Source organism: Pseudopipra pipra, chromosome 3, assembly GCF_036250125.1.
Source record: "Pseudopipra pipra isolate bDixPip1 chromosome 3, bDixPip1.hap1, whole genome shotgun sequence".
Taxonomy (NCBI): domain Eukaryota; kingdom Metazoa; phylum Chordata; class Aves; order Passeriformes; family Pipridae; genus Pseudopipra; species Pseudopipra pipra.
In genome coordinates this window covers 26,801,661-26,819,556 of record NC_087551.1, presented here as the reverse complement: position 1 = coordinate 26,819,556, position 17,896 = coordinate 26,801,661, and the positions used below count along the sequence as shown (strand labels likewise).

General features: G+C 36.0%; 1 protein-coding gene across 1 annotated transcript in view; it reads right to left on the bottom strand.

Moving 5' to 3' along the window:
- Nucleotides 1–17,896, bottom strand: part of CAMKMT (calmodulin-lysine N-methyltransferase) — a 216,209-nt gene that overhangs the window by 21,088 nt on the left and 177,225 nt on the right. The window contains exons 7-8 of the mRNA XM_064648385.1: nt 16,598–16,664; nt 3,181–3,255 (exon numbers count right to left, since the gene is read on the bottom strand). Coding sequence (XP_064504455.1) covers nt 3,181–3,255; nt 16,598–16,664 — 142 coding nt within the window. The remainder of the gene's footprint in view (nt 1–3,180; nt 3,256–16,597; nt 16,665–17,896) is intronic.

The following is a 17,896-nucleotide window of genomic DNA, read 5'->3' as shown; positions in this document are numbered from 1 at the left end:
ATAATCAGAAATTTGAGGTTCACAAGAGCTGTGGAAGAGTCTTTGTTTTGGCCTGTCAATAGAAGCATCTGTTATTTCACCTCTTCTATTCATACTCACAATTCCAGCACCTGTATGACTTTATATCCACAAGTGTAGGTCAAATGAAAGTCAAAAATTCTGGGAGCCCTCACCTGGCCTTAAAATTCCCCCTCAAAAATATGAGATGGGTGGATATGCTTTAAAGATTCTGTTATTTCAGTATTTTTTCACTGTATCCTCCTTCCAGGTGTAGCCTCACCAAGATTTTTTTTCTTATTATTTTTATCTCATAGTTGACATTTTACAATTTTACAAATTATTTCGGACCTGCTGAACCATGAAACTATTTTTATTGTCAAAATCCTGAATGGTTAAATAATGGCTAGCTTTCACAGTTTGCCTCTTATTTATTTTATAATCTAGTTGAGCTACTAAATTTAGCTGTTAACTAATAGACTGTTTGTTCTGGGAAATAACTTATTTTCCACTCCTGCACACAAGGTTTATGAAAGTCTGACTGTAAATATATGAATATAAACATATCCCTGCTTGCTGTAATCATGTACATTTTTCCTTGAATCTCCATGTGGATTTGGAATATGTTTATGAATAGAGCTTGTTTTCATGTAAATGGGATCAAGCAGTACCACTGGTTAGCTATTCAGAGAATCAGACAATATCACCCTTGCTGGAAATACTTCAATAAAAATTTATCCATGTACCTAATATTCGAACTCCGATTTTTTGCTTTTTAGTTCTCTGTTCTAATCTCAGATTTTATTGACTGACAGTGAGCTATATGATGGTGTTAAACTAAATGCAATCTATTCTATCTGTTTTTATCACTGCATACTTCAGGTTTCAGCCGAGGAGCTAGAAGAAAAGGGATTTTTCTTTTTCCTCTTCAATGGCAGCCCAAAAAATTCAGAGAGCAAAAATCCTGCCAACTGTTCTCAAACCGATTCTATATCTCGGAAGAGAAGTACATGAAAATGAAAAGATGATTTGAGTTTGATAAAGCATGGAACATTTCTTTCCCCAGCCTTTTCATGTACCAGAAAACCTAGTGTCCATAACTAAAAGAATGATTTCTAAAAGAAAAAAACAATGAAGGGATTTTCATGCTTATTAAACTACGTATATACGGGCACCTGCAATAAGAAAATGCAGATAATTTGTGAATAAAACCAAATACTTTGAGCGAACCTGCACATTTCTATTTATTTTTTAGAAATCTATAAATATTTATACACTTACCTGCATCTTAAGTGCTTCAAAATATATGTACAAAATGCAGGGATTGCAAATGCATTATGTATTTTACCTGTCATGTTTGATTCTTTGTTTCCTAAAGAAATTACACTATTTCCAAACAGACTGGGAGGAGTATTAGGCACAAATATTACTGAAAAAAACAACTTAAGTCTTGCTCCACTCTGCTGTACTCCCAGCACAAATAGGATGACATGGTGTGAGTATCAAGAATACAAGAGAAGGCACAGCCAGGTTGTTTTGATATTTGTGTGAAGAACAAATTTAACTCTAAATCTCTTGGCAAGACCTTGCTTCACCCACATAATCTGGAGAACATCCATATGTGAGCCTTGTCTAAGCCTCCGAGAAGACTGCTGCCCTCCTGCTCATGTCCGCCAGCACTCTGATCTGACTTTCATACTTAATCTGATCTAATCCTGTCCAGCATTAACTTCATCTGTGCAATGAAACCTGGAGTATCCATTCTAATATTTGGTGAGGAAGGCATTTACTAAATTACTTGCTGAAATCATATGGTGTTGTTTAGCTCCTTATTTTAATCAGATGATGCATCTCTGAGGCACATTATCAGCGATTAGTTAGAAACCCTCCTCTGTCCTTTTTGGGAACAAAGAACTTTTCAGAAATTAAATGCTAAGAGAAACAAAGCACTGTTGCATTCTGTCAACAAATAGGTATTAGAAAATGGCAAAAAGATCGCTAAATACACTTTCTCCAGTGCTATACAAAACCAATAACTTTTCTGAAATAAGAAGAGTTTGAAAAATATGAAAGGGAAAAAAAAAGCTTTAGGGGAATATTTTATAAGAAGCCACTTAAAAGAGAACATTGTTTAAAAAGACAATAGACAGTTTCATACTTCTCTTTGCTTTTTCTTTAACTATTTTTTAATAAGGTACAGAAATTTGCTGAACTGAGCTGTCCTAGCAAGACCGTTTTTTCAGAATTTGGTCTCTCACAACAGTTACGTGTCACAAAACATAAACAGCTCTTTTTTTGTTGTAGACAGTTAAAGGGTCAAGAGCAAATATCCATGAAGGGAAAACAGATTTGTTTAAAAATATCTACTCTCCTAAATAAAATTTGCACAGATCTTTTTTTTTACACTGTCTACATTTTTATAACACAAATTATTAATAATGTACCATTTTTAAAGCTAGCACACAGCAAATATAGCACAGCACAATCCTGCAAATGCAGTATCAGAAAAAGGTTGTGTCAATAATCAAATCTATTTGCATAAATTATTAAACAATCCACCATAGTGCAACATGTTTCTACCTTTTCATAAATTAAGTGCAGTACTCTTATTTTCCTTACTATGAATTATCTTATAATTAACATATTCCTGTGTAAATAATATAAAGCCTATATCTACAAATATTGATGCCAAATTGATTTAAGGAACAGAATGTGGTGGTGGGGGAAAAGGTTTGAAAATCTCTTTTTCCTTGGAAAGACATTCCAGGGAGCAAAAAATATATCCCCTTATATCAATAGTCAGATCTTTCCTAAGAAGTAAGCTAATTGAGCTGTTTGTGTTGATAAACTCCCTTTTCTCCAGACTGTTCCTCACTGAGCCATAATTATTTGCAATTTGCCTAAGTCGTCCATTTACTGATACGTCAAGCATGAAACAGAGGCAATTCCAGAAAATGGAAATGCTTCTCAAAATCAATCTTTGGGAAATAATGTGGTAGAAGTTACTGTGTGATAGAAGACTACCTTATAACTGTCACATGGAGATGAATATTAATTTGTTGAGGTTAAGGTGGCTTTGTGCTTCATTTGTTGACTTTGCTTAGCCATCAGCAAGCAGCACAGTACAATTACTCCAGCAAAGCTATTTTTCTAACATGAGTTTTATGATTTTTATGTACTTACCAGTCAGCACACATAACAATGTCAAAATGTCCTTCCAGTTGAGAGACATCTGTCTCATTATCCCATCGTAAAATGCTAGAGGAAAAAAAAAGATTTAAAATAAAAAGAAAAAAGGACTTACATTTTTCATCTTGAGATTTTTAAAGTACTAATATTATTCTTATGTGACACCGAAGTGTTTTAAAAAGTGCACACTCGTTACCGTCAAAGATGAATTGTAAAAATCTTATTCTGTACATTTTTAAGGTTTTAAATCTCAAAGCTAAAGAGCTATTTTTCATTACAGCAGAAAGGCAATCCACACAGGTTCTGATGAGTGTATCACCAACAAATATGCCTTTCTGAATTAGTGGCACATGCCCAGCTTCAGATTTTTACCCCTTAACACTACTACACGAACAAGTGAAGTCAAAGTATTGACAATCTGAATGAAACACAAATCTGCAGAATAGATGTGAATTCATGAATCTCTGTTGCATCTGGCAGGCAAGTCAGTTGTGTTTCTCATTGATGAAGTGAGCATTCACTTGGGCTGAAGGGAGGAGGGACAGGGTGAAAAAATGCCAAGCTTAACTTCAATGCCAGCTATGTTGCCTCAGGCAAGCTTAAAAATACAGCAGTGCTGACTCTGTCAACACCTATTCTCTCATAGGTGATAAGCTATTTAATTCTAAGGTACCCAGTAGTAGGCAAAATTTCACATATGTACAAAGTTCTTTTTTTGGTGATAAACGCTGCTGATTTATGTAGCTGCCACAAAGAATTTCAGTACTTTACTCCCATCTAAAAAATAGCAACTAGTATTGGAATGTACTGCATACTTTAAATATCATTACCCATAAGATTTGAAGCTGCATTTCTATTTCTAGGCTATTTTTAAAAAGGAATCTATCCTTCTTTTTCATTTCCTGGTTATTTATAATAGAAAGTAGATAAATATTTATGGGAAAAGCACTCGTGGGGGAAGGATCTAATCTGATCTTGTCAGGTTGTGCATGCTTATCTCAGTTTTGTATGAGTCTTGACCAAATAGACCCTTTAGTCTTCCCGCAGCTATAATCTACTTCTGGTTAAAAGCCATCTCCATTCACATCCTACTCCTAATATTTAACCGAGGATCAGTTTATAATGTGTTCATTCAGAAATGTTCCCTAAGTATACAGGAAAAAAAGGGAATTTTGTACATTGATTATACTGTATGCAAAAAAGGTTCATAAATATGTAGAGAAATAGATACAGAGAATTAAGGTACCACAATATGCATGTACACATGCACAGACAAAAAAAATTGAGACAGAATGATTTTAAACCATGGAAATTATGAAAGGAGAGGCCGAGTTGGTTGGCAAAGCTTTGGTTATATGGGGCTCAATGTAACTGAACAGATCAGGACTCATTAGCCCATTTGCCCTCCTGGAATTTACTGCGACAATCCAAAGACAGAAAAGAGTAGATTAATTTAATTTTTCCCCCTCAAATTGAAAGTAATCCAGATTTTAGAAGCCTAGGTAGCTTTGCACACTGGCACGCAGCAGGCATCCAGTAGTGGAAAGTGACAAAGGAGAGTTCTCACTCTCAGCTGCTGGCTGCCTGCTGGCTACCAGCAGCTTTTTCAACCCTGTTTCCGTGGAAACTTAGGTTAGAATGGTGAAAATTAGGTAAAGGTAAGTTTTGTGGGTTTAAAGCACGCACTCTAATACTTTAAGAATCCTGAAGCAGAACTGGAAATTGGTAGAAGAACTGTGAGCCTTAAAAGGCCACCTTTGGTTCTCATTGCTACAGAAACAGAGATCTGATCAGTACCACTATAGAGATTTGAATTATGATTTTTTTAACCCATATATTTACTATACTTCACACATGCAGTTTGGAAGGCAGTATAGGTGCCTCCTCCTGCAAAAAAAAGAAACAAAAAACCCCCACCAACCCTCCCTTATGTTACTGTCAGTTTTCTGCTGAGTATCCAAAACAGAGAGTTTTCTGTGCACACCTACTGTAGGCAAGCAGAGTTTGTGTGGGTAGGTAAACGCTCATAAACCATGGTGCTGAGCAAAATATGGAACTGACAGGTTGCCAGGACCATGAGCAGTGGTGTAACATGACTGGCACGTTGTACTGTTAGAAGGAGTGAGCAAAGGGCCACACATCCTTCTCCATTTCCCTGATCTAGTACCAGGGCTGCTTTTGGTCTCTAGCTTCAGTATAGTGGCTTTCCTGAAGACATCACAATTATGCAAAGGCCAGTGACAAATTTACACAAGATTTTTAAAAGATTTTTAAAATCAACTTTGCCATAAATTTTCTAAAAGTACAGAAAAATCTTTATTCCTGGGGGGAAACTGAAGTTAATTTCTATAAAATAAATACCAACAGGACTCATCCTGATAAGCATGTAAACGTAAAGATAATTTCTCTAAAATAAATACCAGTAGGACTCATCTCACTCAGAGTGTATGCACACTGATGGGAGAGATGGAACTACAAGCTCTATGTATTTAACCTTGCTATCCTTAGCTAAGTGCAAGTATGACCAGTAAGGGAGGTGCAGCCAGGAGATGTTTAGTGCAGTACTGGTTGCAACCTCTGTTTCAGTAGCTAACTCTGGACTACTCCATCTATTTAATGCTTCCACAGATCTGCAGGAGCTGCAATTGAACATCTGCACCTACACCTGTAAAGCAGACATGCCCCCGCGTATCAGGGGAACAGGATCAATTCTGCTCAGAGTCAACACTATTACATCATTAACACCAAAGTCAGAATCAGCCTGATTCTGAATCAGCTATTTTGAATTCTAGTGCTAGTGAAAGCAGTGAATCATACCAGCCATACAAGTTCTTGTAATCCAAGAACAATTCCTGGGCGTAAAGTACAAAAAACCCCAGTAATATGGCAAAACAACCCTGAAAAAGGCAAAGAGGTGTATCTAAGTGCATGAACCCACATGTAGTAAGGGGGTGGGGAACAATACTTTTTTTATGAATTACTGAGGAGGTCACTCTTGGACTTAGTGGTCAGACCTGAAAGAAACACTGAAGGCACCATGAAGTAAGGACTGATTGCATTTCCATTTAAAGAAGAGCACTGCTAGGAAGCCCAGAAAAGTGGTAGCAACAGAAATCTGAAAATCTCAGTTTTTACGAAATTTCCTTTAAAAAAGTAGAAGTGTAAAAATACCACACCACAAAAAGTCTCTTAAATCGCATGTATCATGTTTACTGCCAATATGAAGAAAATGCAAGCCTTGTTAATATTTTCTTCTTGTTCCTTTCCAGTGATGCTAAAGTAGCTGACATAAGCCATTTTCTTTCTCAAGCCACTTTTCTTCCAGCAAGGTAAGTTTTAAAGCTATAATATTTTTATGCCTTTCTTTTGAGGGAAAGTGCTACAGTACTAACAACTGAAATAATTTTGTAATTTTAAAAAAAATGCTTTACTCTCTGTTTCTGTCCAAGCCACACCTTCAATGGCTTTTTTGTAAAAAAACCCCAAACAACAAACCAAGATATTTATGGTTGTAGAAAGCTCACTCTTGATATTATTTTGTGCTGGTTTATTTAACTGATGCAGGTTTAGTTTCTTACAATTGAAAATAGGCATCATAGTTTCAGCAGAAAAGGGTCTGAAACACAGTGGAAATACAAAACAGTTGGGAGCTTTTTTTGGCTACAGGAAGAACATTAAAAATTAAATAGGATGCAAGGGAAAAACACTACTGCACTACTTAGCTACTGCTTGGGTCAAAGTGATGGTGGCCAAAACTTGGTACCCACAAATGGCTGTCTTATGGCCTATATCAAATGAATTTCACCAGTTTTCAGAGGAGAAGTACCCACATCACAAACCTATTACTATAATTAGCAATCTTGATGGTACTCCTAGCAAAAAGGACAAGGACTGAAAGAGCTATGGAGAATGAACTACCCTCTCACATGCAGAGGTGGCTTTTGCAGGTCAGGGATAAAGCATACTATCAAAATAGGCTGAGAAAAGATGTACTGATGCTTTAGTTTCCTAGCCTGTCAACTTTACCCCACTCTAAAGCAAGAAACTCAGTAAAAAAACCGCACACAACACAAACAATCAAAGCAATTCTTCCTTCCCCCCCCGATTTATCTTATATTGACAAGCAAGTCAGAAAATGTGATTAGATCAAGTTAGAAGAATTATGATACTAGAACAAAAAGATCAAGTAAGAAAATAGAGACTTTAAGAACAAAAATGCACCCCCAAATAGCCCCATGTATTTGAAAGAAAAAAGGCACAAGAAAATAGCAAATGTTGCAGGGATAGTTACAGCAGCCAAGGTTTCCCCTGTACAGTAATTCTAATTTAGGGAGGATAGCCTGACATATGTCGACACTCTTCTCCTTACACTGGTAAAGTATCTCAGCAATCTACAACAAAAGACCTGATTTTACCAGGGTTTTATTTCTCATGCAAAATTCTTCATTACTATTATTATTCAACTTCTGTTATTCAGTGTTTGTCTTCCTAGTGTGTCTAGGCAGGTAACTTCTATGAGAAAAAACAGGTTAAGTCTCTGATTGTTAAAACTTGAAACATTTCCAAGTCGCTCTGAGATGTTCTTGTGATGAATGGCACAGGCTAGAGTAGCTCTCAAATTAGGAGAAAAGTAGATAAAGACAAAAAATCAAAATTAGAAGAAAAGGACAAAAGACACAAAAGCCTTACTTGCTTCAAAATGTATTAGTAGTTTTAATAAGGATTAAAAAAATAGTCCAAATTAGCAGATGAGCAGCTAGCAAGAACCCCTATCTACCCACCTCTTCTTTTCATATTTTAATTTAAGCTTCAGTCTCTGAAAAGCATTATCATTGGAAAGTATACAGGTTAAGGTAAAAGATTTTGTCTGGGGGTTTATATGACTTTTTCTATGACATTAACCAAGCAAATTCTTTAACACATTAACAAAAGGCATCATCAGGATGTTTCTCCACACCTTGATCTCTGTTTGAGATTCCTTAGTTTTGTATAAAGATCAAGCAGATGGATTTTAATCTAGCGATAAGAGGCAAAGTGTACACCTATCATTACAATTCCTCTGAGTCTTGCAAATTTCCCTACTATAATTTCCCCATCTCTCCTATTATATTCTCATAAGGCTGCTCTTATTTCTCTGCCTGTGTTTCTTACTTTAACTGCTTCACTTTGCTTTGTATTCTTATCCCTTATATCACTCCCTACAGTGCATACCTGGTTTGAAGGGAGCAAAGTTAAGTTTTCAACCACAGGTACCCAATATTGACCATTCTTCATTTCCCCTTACATTTCTAAGTATTTTGAATATGATATTTACAATTGCCAATGGACACATTCTTCTAACAATGTCCTTACAGGTTTCAGCAACCCCCATGTCACTTATCTGCTCTTGTCAAAGTATACCCGTGATTTTCCTCAGCTAGGCTCAAAATATGAACTCTCCTACACACTCTTCTCTCCTATACTATCTGAACTCTCCTATACATTTTTTTCTCTCTTCAACCCAGTAAAATCGTACTATTCTTTACCATTTTTAATTCCTCTGGGTTTTGTTTGTTTGTTTTTTAATTGTCTCTTATAATTTTTAAAATGTGATCTTCTAAAGATTACCTTCAAACCTTTCTCACATTTCTGATAATTTTACAATGTTCCAACTCAAGTTTTTCTTCCTCTGAATTTTATTTCTGGGCTATCTCATCCATAAAAGCTAAACCAAACTACCCATTTCTCCAGTTTATACTGTGTATACAGACTCTTAATATTTGTCACAGCCTGAGTGAGAAGCTCATCACCTCTAACGTACCACAAAGCATTGTGTGACCACATTTTCTGGATCCCTTTGGACATAACCATTAATTCCAGTCTGTAATCTATACTTAGCTTAGACCTTTCTCTGTAGCTGCATACTCAGCTGTGTTGCTTATTCTCTCTGCATAGCATCTCTAAGAAGTTTCTTACCAATCCACTCAAACTCTTGACCATGTCATCATCACTTATATCCAAACATCACAATACTGTTCTCTCTGCTTTTGCAGTCTTGCCATATTAATATTTATTCAGTAGGCTGCTGCGAAGGTTGTTTTTCTTGCCTACAACCCTGATCTTGTCACCTTTCTCTGTACTCCTCCAGGTAAGTTGCAAGTTGTCTTTTCCAAATGCTTCACTTCCCTATTTTTTATCTCTCATTCAATATTAAAAGGACAAGTCCCTTCTTTAATCAGCCCTAATGTCAGCCTACATCTTCCACTTTTCAAGCAAGCACCTGTAAAATTTTCTTCCACTATGTTACCCACAAACATTCACAGACTTACTCCATTATCCTTGAAACTGTCCTTTAAAATAGCACCCACAAAAACCAAGAAGAGGCAAGGCTGCTCTTGTGCCTCCAACTCTGTCAATCATGCTGACTTCAGTTATCTTTGTTATCCTTCCTCACCACATCTATCTCTGGTCTTAGACCACAGATTCTCTAACACAAACTGCCTTTTTGCTCTGTGTTTATACAATGTCTGGTACCACAATTCATGATGAAACCCAACCACATTAACATGGTAATACAAAAGAAGAAAAAAACCACCAAAACCAACTATCAGCCCTTTCTAACTTGAGATATTCTATGATCCTATCTAGGTTTTTCTTGACCAGAAGTTTCTTTCTAGAAGTGTATGATAAAGTTATACACTTCCCTTATTCCTTATTCTAAGAACACATTTTCTCTCTCTCATTTTGTACAACATATTTTGCTAAAATTCAGATGGGAACATTACAGTTTTCTCTTCAAAAATAACAGTCCTAACACACATTTGCTGTGTATCAAAAGCTACTAAATTTTTGGGACATAATTAATGCACTGCATATAAATACAACTACTGCAGAATAATTTTTTTCCATTTTGGAGATCATTAATGTTGCACATAAATACAACTGTTGTAGAATAAATTTTTCCATTTTGTTGACACATCACAACTCAGCATTCAGTACAAGTGTGGCTATTTATTTAAAAGAAATGAGAATATCTTGTATAGAAATGCTATTATAAAAAAATACCAGTGGCAGTTTTGAATTTGCCTTCTCACATCCCTCCCCTACATCAACACATTCTAAATCAGCCTTTATTTGGAGTCTGACTACTGTTTTGAGCAAGGTTCATGTAGTACATTTTTCAAAAAATTGGATGGCTATCAAATTCTAATTCAGAATGATACAGTATAAAAAAATACATAATTTCAAAGTGCAAGACAGCATAAACACAGGTGGCACAACCACACCAGTAGGATCAGTGATTTGTGTAAAAATATGAAGGAAAAGAAGACAGTTTCTTGCTCTGTGGAAAACAGTCTATCCATGAATATGGGGAGGATAATCAAGGGAACCAGAAGAAAAAACACCAAGAATGTGAACCAGGTAGGTCCAGAAGGGCTGAATGGACGAAAAATCAAAAACAGCAGAGAAGATGCAATTCACAGGTGCTTAAATTCTGAGGGCAGGAGGGACCATAATAAAATTCAAGATTTCAAATTTCTGTATCATGGCCATATATCTCAGGAAATTATTACACGTGTTTCAGAAAAATACCCATGAATCAAACACATTCACTGCTTAAGAAACTACCACTTCCCATGGAAAGATGTTCTAATATATTATCATTCTGTCAAATCTAATTTTTTTTCTAGACTGAATTTGCCTAGCTTCAGTTTCTACATCTTGTTAGGTACTTGTAAGCTAGATTAAAGACTGATTTCTGTTAAAGGGTTTTTTCTCCATATGAGATTTTCAGAGCAAAATCAATTCATTTCTTAACAATCAAGTCATTTCTTTGACAAGTAAAGTAAACAAAGCTCTTTAACTCTCTCATTTCCAGACCCTGATTCACTCCTCTGCCCCCTTCCTGAATCGCATATATTTTCAGTATCCTTGGTTAATGTTTGAGTAACTATTAACTGAATATGAATGAAATAAACAAGGATAACACTGTAAGCAGTATGTTGTCAACATTTAAAGTTTATCATGGCAAAGATTAGCAGCGAGTGCCTGGGAAGGAGAGAGCCTACTGAAAGTGTGCAAGATGTACTTGATGACTGCGTATTAAGGTAGAGTCAAGGCAGACAAGGAAGGGCAGACAAAGCTACAACGGTAACAACGTAAACCAGGAAACAATGTAAAAATTGGCTAAAATGATGGGTAAAAAGGCAGCACAGGAATTAAAAAAAAAAAAATAATCTTTGATTCTAACACCTCAAAGACATTTTCCTTTAAAGCCCTGGGAAGAAACATCTCAGTCTTCTCATATCAGTGGTTTCCCCCTAGTCTTTTTGTACAGCCCAAGAGAGTACAAGAGGAATAGTTTTACCAATAGCATGTTTTTTAAGCTAACAGGAGACCATCACGAAATAGTAAAAGATTTGAGCAAGAATTATTTAAAATAATACATTATACTTTCAGCTAGCACCTAGCTTTTCTCCCTGTTTTTCCAAACACATAGGAATTTTTTTATAAAGCTTGCTAACTTTTCGTTTTTTTCTCTTTATGTATTCTCATCTGGTCCCATAAAGAAGACAGACAAAGCTACAATGCAATTTAAAATATCCTTTATGAAGTCACCACAACTGGGTAAAATACATAAATAGAAGAGGCTTGGAAGTTTGTGAAAGTCACCTGATATGGCTAAACAGTAAAAAAGTTATTAGAAACAAGATGTCATTCCTCTAAAAGCTGAAGTTGTACCCAACTGAAGAAAGAATCACAGACTTGGAAAATTAATTATAATAATAAAATGGCAGGCAAAAAATGAGTGTACTCTTTCTTTTGTTTTTATTTTGCTACATCTTCCTGCCAGCTGATAATTGAGATAAAGAATGAGCACTCACAGAGGATCACAACATTTCAGAGAGGTTAAATTAATTCTTTGCATCAGTGCAAAAAATTTACTTCACTGTAGAAGAAACTGAAGACATTTCACCACAGAAGCTTTTTCTGATACGTCTTTGGTAAAAGAAGTCCTCCTGCTTTATAAACCTTGAGCTCTTCCAAGACGTCAACAAGTATTCAGATAAGGGTGATCTGGGTAACACAGCCTGCTTCTGATTCCAAAAAGCTATTGGCAAGGACCCTCACTAACAACATTTTAGGAAAAGAGACTGTCACTGGACAAGAGTCCTGACATGGCTAAATAATAGAACAAAAGACAGGGAACAGGGTAGTAGCAAATGGTCAATTCTCACAGTGGAGGGAGATAATCAGCAGAGTTCCCCTGGGACCTGTTCTATTCAACATGTTTACAAGAGATGAGCACTGAGGTGGTAAAGTTTGCTGATGTTAAGAAACCATTCAAGACAGTGAGGAAAAGAGCAGACTGTGAAGGATTGCAGAAGGATGAAACTGAGTAATTGGACAATAAAATGACAGATGAAATTCAGTGTGGATAAATGCAAAGTGCACAATGGAAAAAATAATTCTCACTTGATATAGAAAATGAAGGTCTCCAAACTGACCATCACTGGAAAGCTCCTGATGTTGTGACAGACAGTGTCATGAAACTATTAGCGCTGTGCTCAACTGCAGTGAAAAAAGCAAATCACTGTTAGGCATTTTTAAAAGGGGAACAAAAAGCATAATTATTCCACTACATATATCTATTTATGCACAATTTGAATGCAATACTGATCACAGTCATCTGAAAGTGAGTAGATTGAAACTGAAAAAGATATAGAGCAGGGCAAGTATGATCAGAGGTACGGAATGGTTTCCACCTGAGCTGAGTGATGAAGAGCTACAACTTCACAATGGACATGAGCAGACAGCCTGTTCATTGTATCTTTCCACACATACATGAAATGATCAAATTAAGAGAGCAGGAATCAGGAGCTTTTTCTTTCCGACCAAAGAGCAGGAAATGTTCCTTTTGGCAGTTTCCTCCTTGCCAATAGATGCTGTCATGGAAGAGTGTTACATGAGGAGAAAAGTAGTTGGAACAAAATGATTTCTTTAGGGTTGCTACGGTGACAAACACAACAAATTCAATAAATATATTTTTAAAAAGTTTGAATTTAGCAACACCCAGGTCATTTTGATGTACAAAAACAAAGAAAGAGACTTCACTAAGGCCGTCCCATGTTGACGGAACCTGTTACGTGACCTGTTGAAATCTAGAAGCTTAGAAACTTGGTATATTTGAAGAACATTGCAGTAGGTAAAATATTCACATGTTGGCAGACACAGAGAAAGAGACCATTAATGTAAGAGCAGAATCAGACAAATTCAGTGCTCTGTCATTGAAACCTCATCCGCTATTATACTGGACGTCATTTAGTATTTCAAAAGACTTTTTTTCTGAATAGGTTTAGTTCTGGAAGCTTGTAAATTCATTGCATTTGTAAGGAACACTAAAATCTTGGAGAAGATTACAACCTATCTGTTAATCTTTAAGGAGCAGGAATTGTCCCTTCTGCACACATGGTCATTCATTCTTGATGTGGATTATAAAGTTGACTATAGAATGAATAAAGACTATGTCATAGACTATTACAAGTCAAATCAAAGGATGCATTGCCACAAGCATTTCTCTTACTGACTTGATTTTACATGTACTGGCTTACACTCTTATGTAAAAATAAAATAGAATTGTATATCCACTGTTTACTATGTATCTATTATTACATTATAACACATAATATGACAAACTGCCAAATATAAGTTTGGCTTATATTACTGTATTTTTAAACAATAATGAAGAGTTGGCAGAGAGCTAGATAAGTGCTCATTTACTGCATTTTGTATAATTCTAAATAAACAAGTGTATGGCAGGTTGTCCTAATCTAACTTCTCTTGGCTGATACTGGATTGTTCCTTTTTGCACCATACACATTTTGGAATATTTTCCAAGCGTAGACTAAAGTGTCTGGAACACTCACAAACTGACTCTCATACTGATAATTTCTCCTCCATGTGCAAGGAAAAGAGTACAAAATCCTGACATAAGAAGACGACACATTGAGAAAGCTCTATTCTGAATTACCTTTATATGGAAAAAATCTTTTAACTTTGCACTGGACACTGCAAAGTTTCAAGACTGGACACTGTTCAAATGACACATTATAGCAAAGAACATGCTTTCTCCAGATTAAACTGATGTTGCAGTAAGTCACTTCCATACATCCCTTTATTCACTTCCCTGCAAGATCTGATCAATGTAAAAGAAGTCACTGAATGACACTTCACACACCATGTTGAATTCTTCCCTACAAAACACTACATTTTCTTCTTTTTTTTGTTTTGTTTTGTTTCGTTTTGGGGGTTTTTTCTCCTTTTTTTTTCTCCCCATAACCATTATGTAACTAAGGTTTTCAGTTGTAGGAAAAGTGAATCAAGGTTACAGTAATATTTCAGACTTTACATCAGCTTTTTAGTTTCTTCAAGGCATTGAGAAGGGATCAAATAACTTTGCTACTGTCTTCATCACACATCATTACTAAATCTGAAGGACTGATCAATCCATTAGACAGTCATTTGAATACTCATTTTATAAAACTTTATACTGCTATAACAAAACTAAAAAAGCCTCAAGAATGTGGAATTAAAAATCAAATCAAGCATTTATTATAACGAGCCTTGTTTTCATATAGTACTTCACATTATTTTGTAATTTAATTATTTTATTTATGCAAATAAGGCCCCAAATGCTACTGCACTCAAGAAGGTAAACACTTTACATTTTTTCCTCCTTAAAATGCAACATTTTATGATGTCTAGATATGTTTATTAATTAGTGATTATTAACACCCAGTAAACAACATCATGTCTTGTAAAAACACAATCTTTCTTCACAGCGTGAGGCTGAAATCTATTATTCACTGATTCCATATGCTGAAATACACTCAAATGATCACAAATGACCTTAAGCATTAGATAAATGTAAATGAGGACAGTGTAGAAAATGTGCTTTTGATTGATATCTAAAAGACCAGGTTTGAAGTCTTGACAAGGGATGAAATCTGAAATCTCATACTAAGTGGAAATCTACAAAATCTAAGCTTCTGGATGGACGTACCACACAGCCTCTCCTCAGCAGTGTCTGAGGAGTTCTGCTCACAAAAGGTGTTCAACACATGGAACCTGAAAGACCTGGGGCCTGTGTGGCCTTTGTCTACTTGGCAGGCTCCTATTAGGATGCAGAGATGTATCTCTAAGTTATATGTCCATATACCCTAATGAAGGCAGAATTTTTCTAGCCCTAAGTGCTCACTTAAAAGAACTTCTCTACACAGATTGGCTCCATAAGCATACGGTTAAATGACATGAATGATAGCCATTAAAACTGTATGGGTTTAACCCTCTATGTTAGTAAGCTCATTCTGCATTAACAGTTTGCTTTTCTCAGCCCTTTTTCAGCTTTACTTTTGTCACTTTTAGAAGAACTGAGAGCCGTTCTGGAATGCGAGCCATCAAAAAGAAATATTTAGACACACAAATAAGAGTGCACTATTTACTCTCAGGTAGCCATCTTCTAGTTCTTAACTCTGTGCCAGGAATATGAAGTACTTTACAATTTACTTTTAAAATACTGCAAGAAATGAACACACTTCAATTTTTCAGCTACTTCCAGTCCCTACTGTACCTGGGGATACCTCAGTGAAGCAGACAGCTAAACAGTTCAGTGCTACCACCTATTACAGGATGGGTATGAAAGGCTCTGGAGAAAATCTTAAACCAAAATCTTTACACCTCTGCAATGCTCACCCTCCAGAGTGTGCCATCAGGGCTAACTCAGAGACAAAACAGGAGGTGCACTATGAAAAAAATGCTGGGTGCAGCCTGCACCTTAAGTCATAGTCAATAAGAGAAGGGCCCCAGCACACTGTGCCCAGTTCCCATGCTCCCTATCTGTCCTTGCAGTGACAACACAATATGAATTGCACAGACAGGATGACCAAAAAACTTCCCATGGATGCTCCAACAACATCTACCTGAGGGCAAATGGGATTTGTTGCAACCCTGAATTCTCAGAGCTATATAAAATGAAACCTGCCGGTGATTTAGGTAAATTCACTCCAAGCCTGACATTCAGTACTATGGGTAGTGGTGACTCTGAAGACATATTTCACCCATGCACTGAACCATGGGTTGAAGAGACATAGTCTACATTAAAAGAAGATAAAGAGAGGTTATGTCACCAAGATAATCATGCTGTATTTCCTATGTTAAAAAGCAATTCACTTTTTTTTTAATACTTCTAAATTTCTGTCTTGCACCACTTACCTACTTATACTATACATACATATGTGTAAGCATCAGTAACACAGGTCACACTTTCACACTTTTGCATACATTTCACATCTACATTAAAAACAGAATTACATGCAAGAATCAGTAAAAGAGTTTAACAGAATCTTCAGAAGAAATTTTAGTAGAATCTTACCGGCTTGACACTTTCTGAGCCTTAAATACTCCAGCATTTTGGTTTCTTGTGATGATCTCATTTACATCTGCAGTATAATTGTTAAGAATTACCTACAAAACTAGAGCAATAATAAAAATAATAAACCCCATTCTTTTCCACTGATAATACCTGCATAATGTCTCTCATGTGTTTGGTCTTCTTTAATCTGTGCTAACTTCTCCAGCACATCAGCCATATATCTATGCAGCAATTTGCTCTCCATTGCCTACCTCTATTTACTGTTTCACTTAAGGAATTTCTAGCCCTGTAGCTATAGAGGGAACTGAAAAAAGACTTTCCATACCTTACATATATTTAAAGGTAACTATTTACAAATATAAGAATTAAAACCATGTTAACTGAATTTCTTTAGCATGGTTACTAAATGTCCAGTTTAGTTTGTGCTGCTTTTGACTGTATCACTATAACCCAGTGCTGAGATTTTGGAGGCTTATGGGTTTTGAGTACCGGCCCTGCCACAAGACACACATCTTTGTTCCTGGCTCTGTCTGGGTGACTCCAACACACAACAGGATCACTTTAACCTATAGGCAAAGGAGTTTCTAGTCCATTTGCTTTCTTGAGAATGTTTTGGAACCACCATAAAAGAGTACAAAGCAATAAATGCCTTTTATTCCCCTTGGGTGCCACAACACTGCCTCAGCCTTATGTCTCAGCTTCTTGTAGTTTACAAGATCAGGTCACAAATTTGGGGAGCCATTCAGGCAGGTGAAAGCAAAGGCTATCAAAGAAAAGTTTCCAGGGAAGCTGAGCCCAACCATCTGTTGCTAGAAAGATAACCTTCATAATCAATCATTTGTGGTTAGTGAGAAGCCATTGGAAGGAAAAGTATATCAAGTAAGTGAAAACTATGACAATACTAATTGCCACTCAAGGTGAATCCATATGTATTTGAATGATTCAGTCTCAAACATAAAAAATTATCTTAGACACTTTTGGTAAGGTTGCCAATGATCTCTCTTTTTTATTTAAGGTACAGGAAATCTGACGCTAATTAGGAAGGTGTTTCTAGGTCCACAAAACATGTCAAATTTTTTGAAAGTGCTCTTATAAGAAAACTGAACACTAGTGTCAGGCTAATTTGAAATATCATTGATATATCTTTTTATTTGCTTTGCTGAAATCACATAATTGGCCTTCCTAACAGAGTTGGTCATTTAAGAAAAGTTATTTTAGGAAAGCCTCTATCCAAACAATGGAATTTTCTAAAGCAAAAAACTAGAAATCAAATGACAGAAAACTGGTTTAAACAAATCT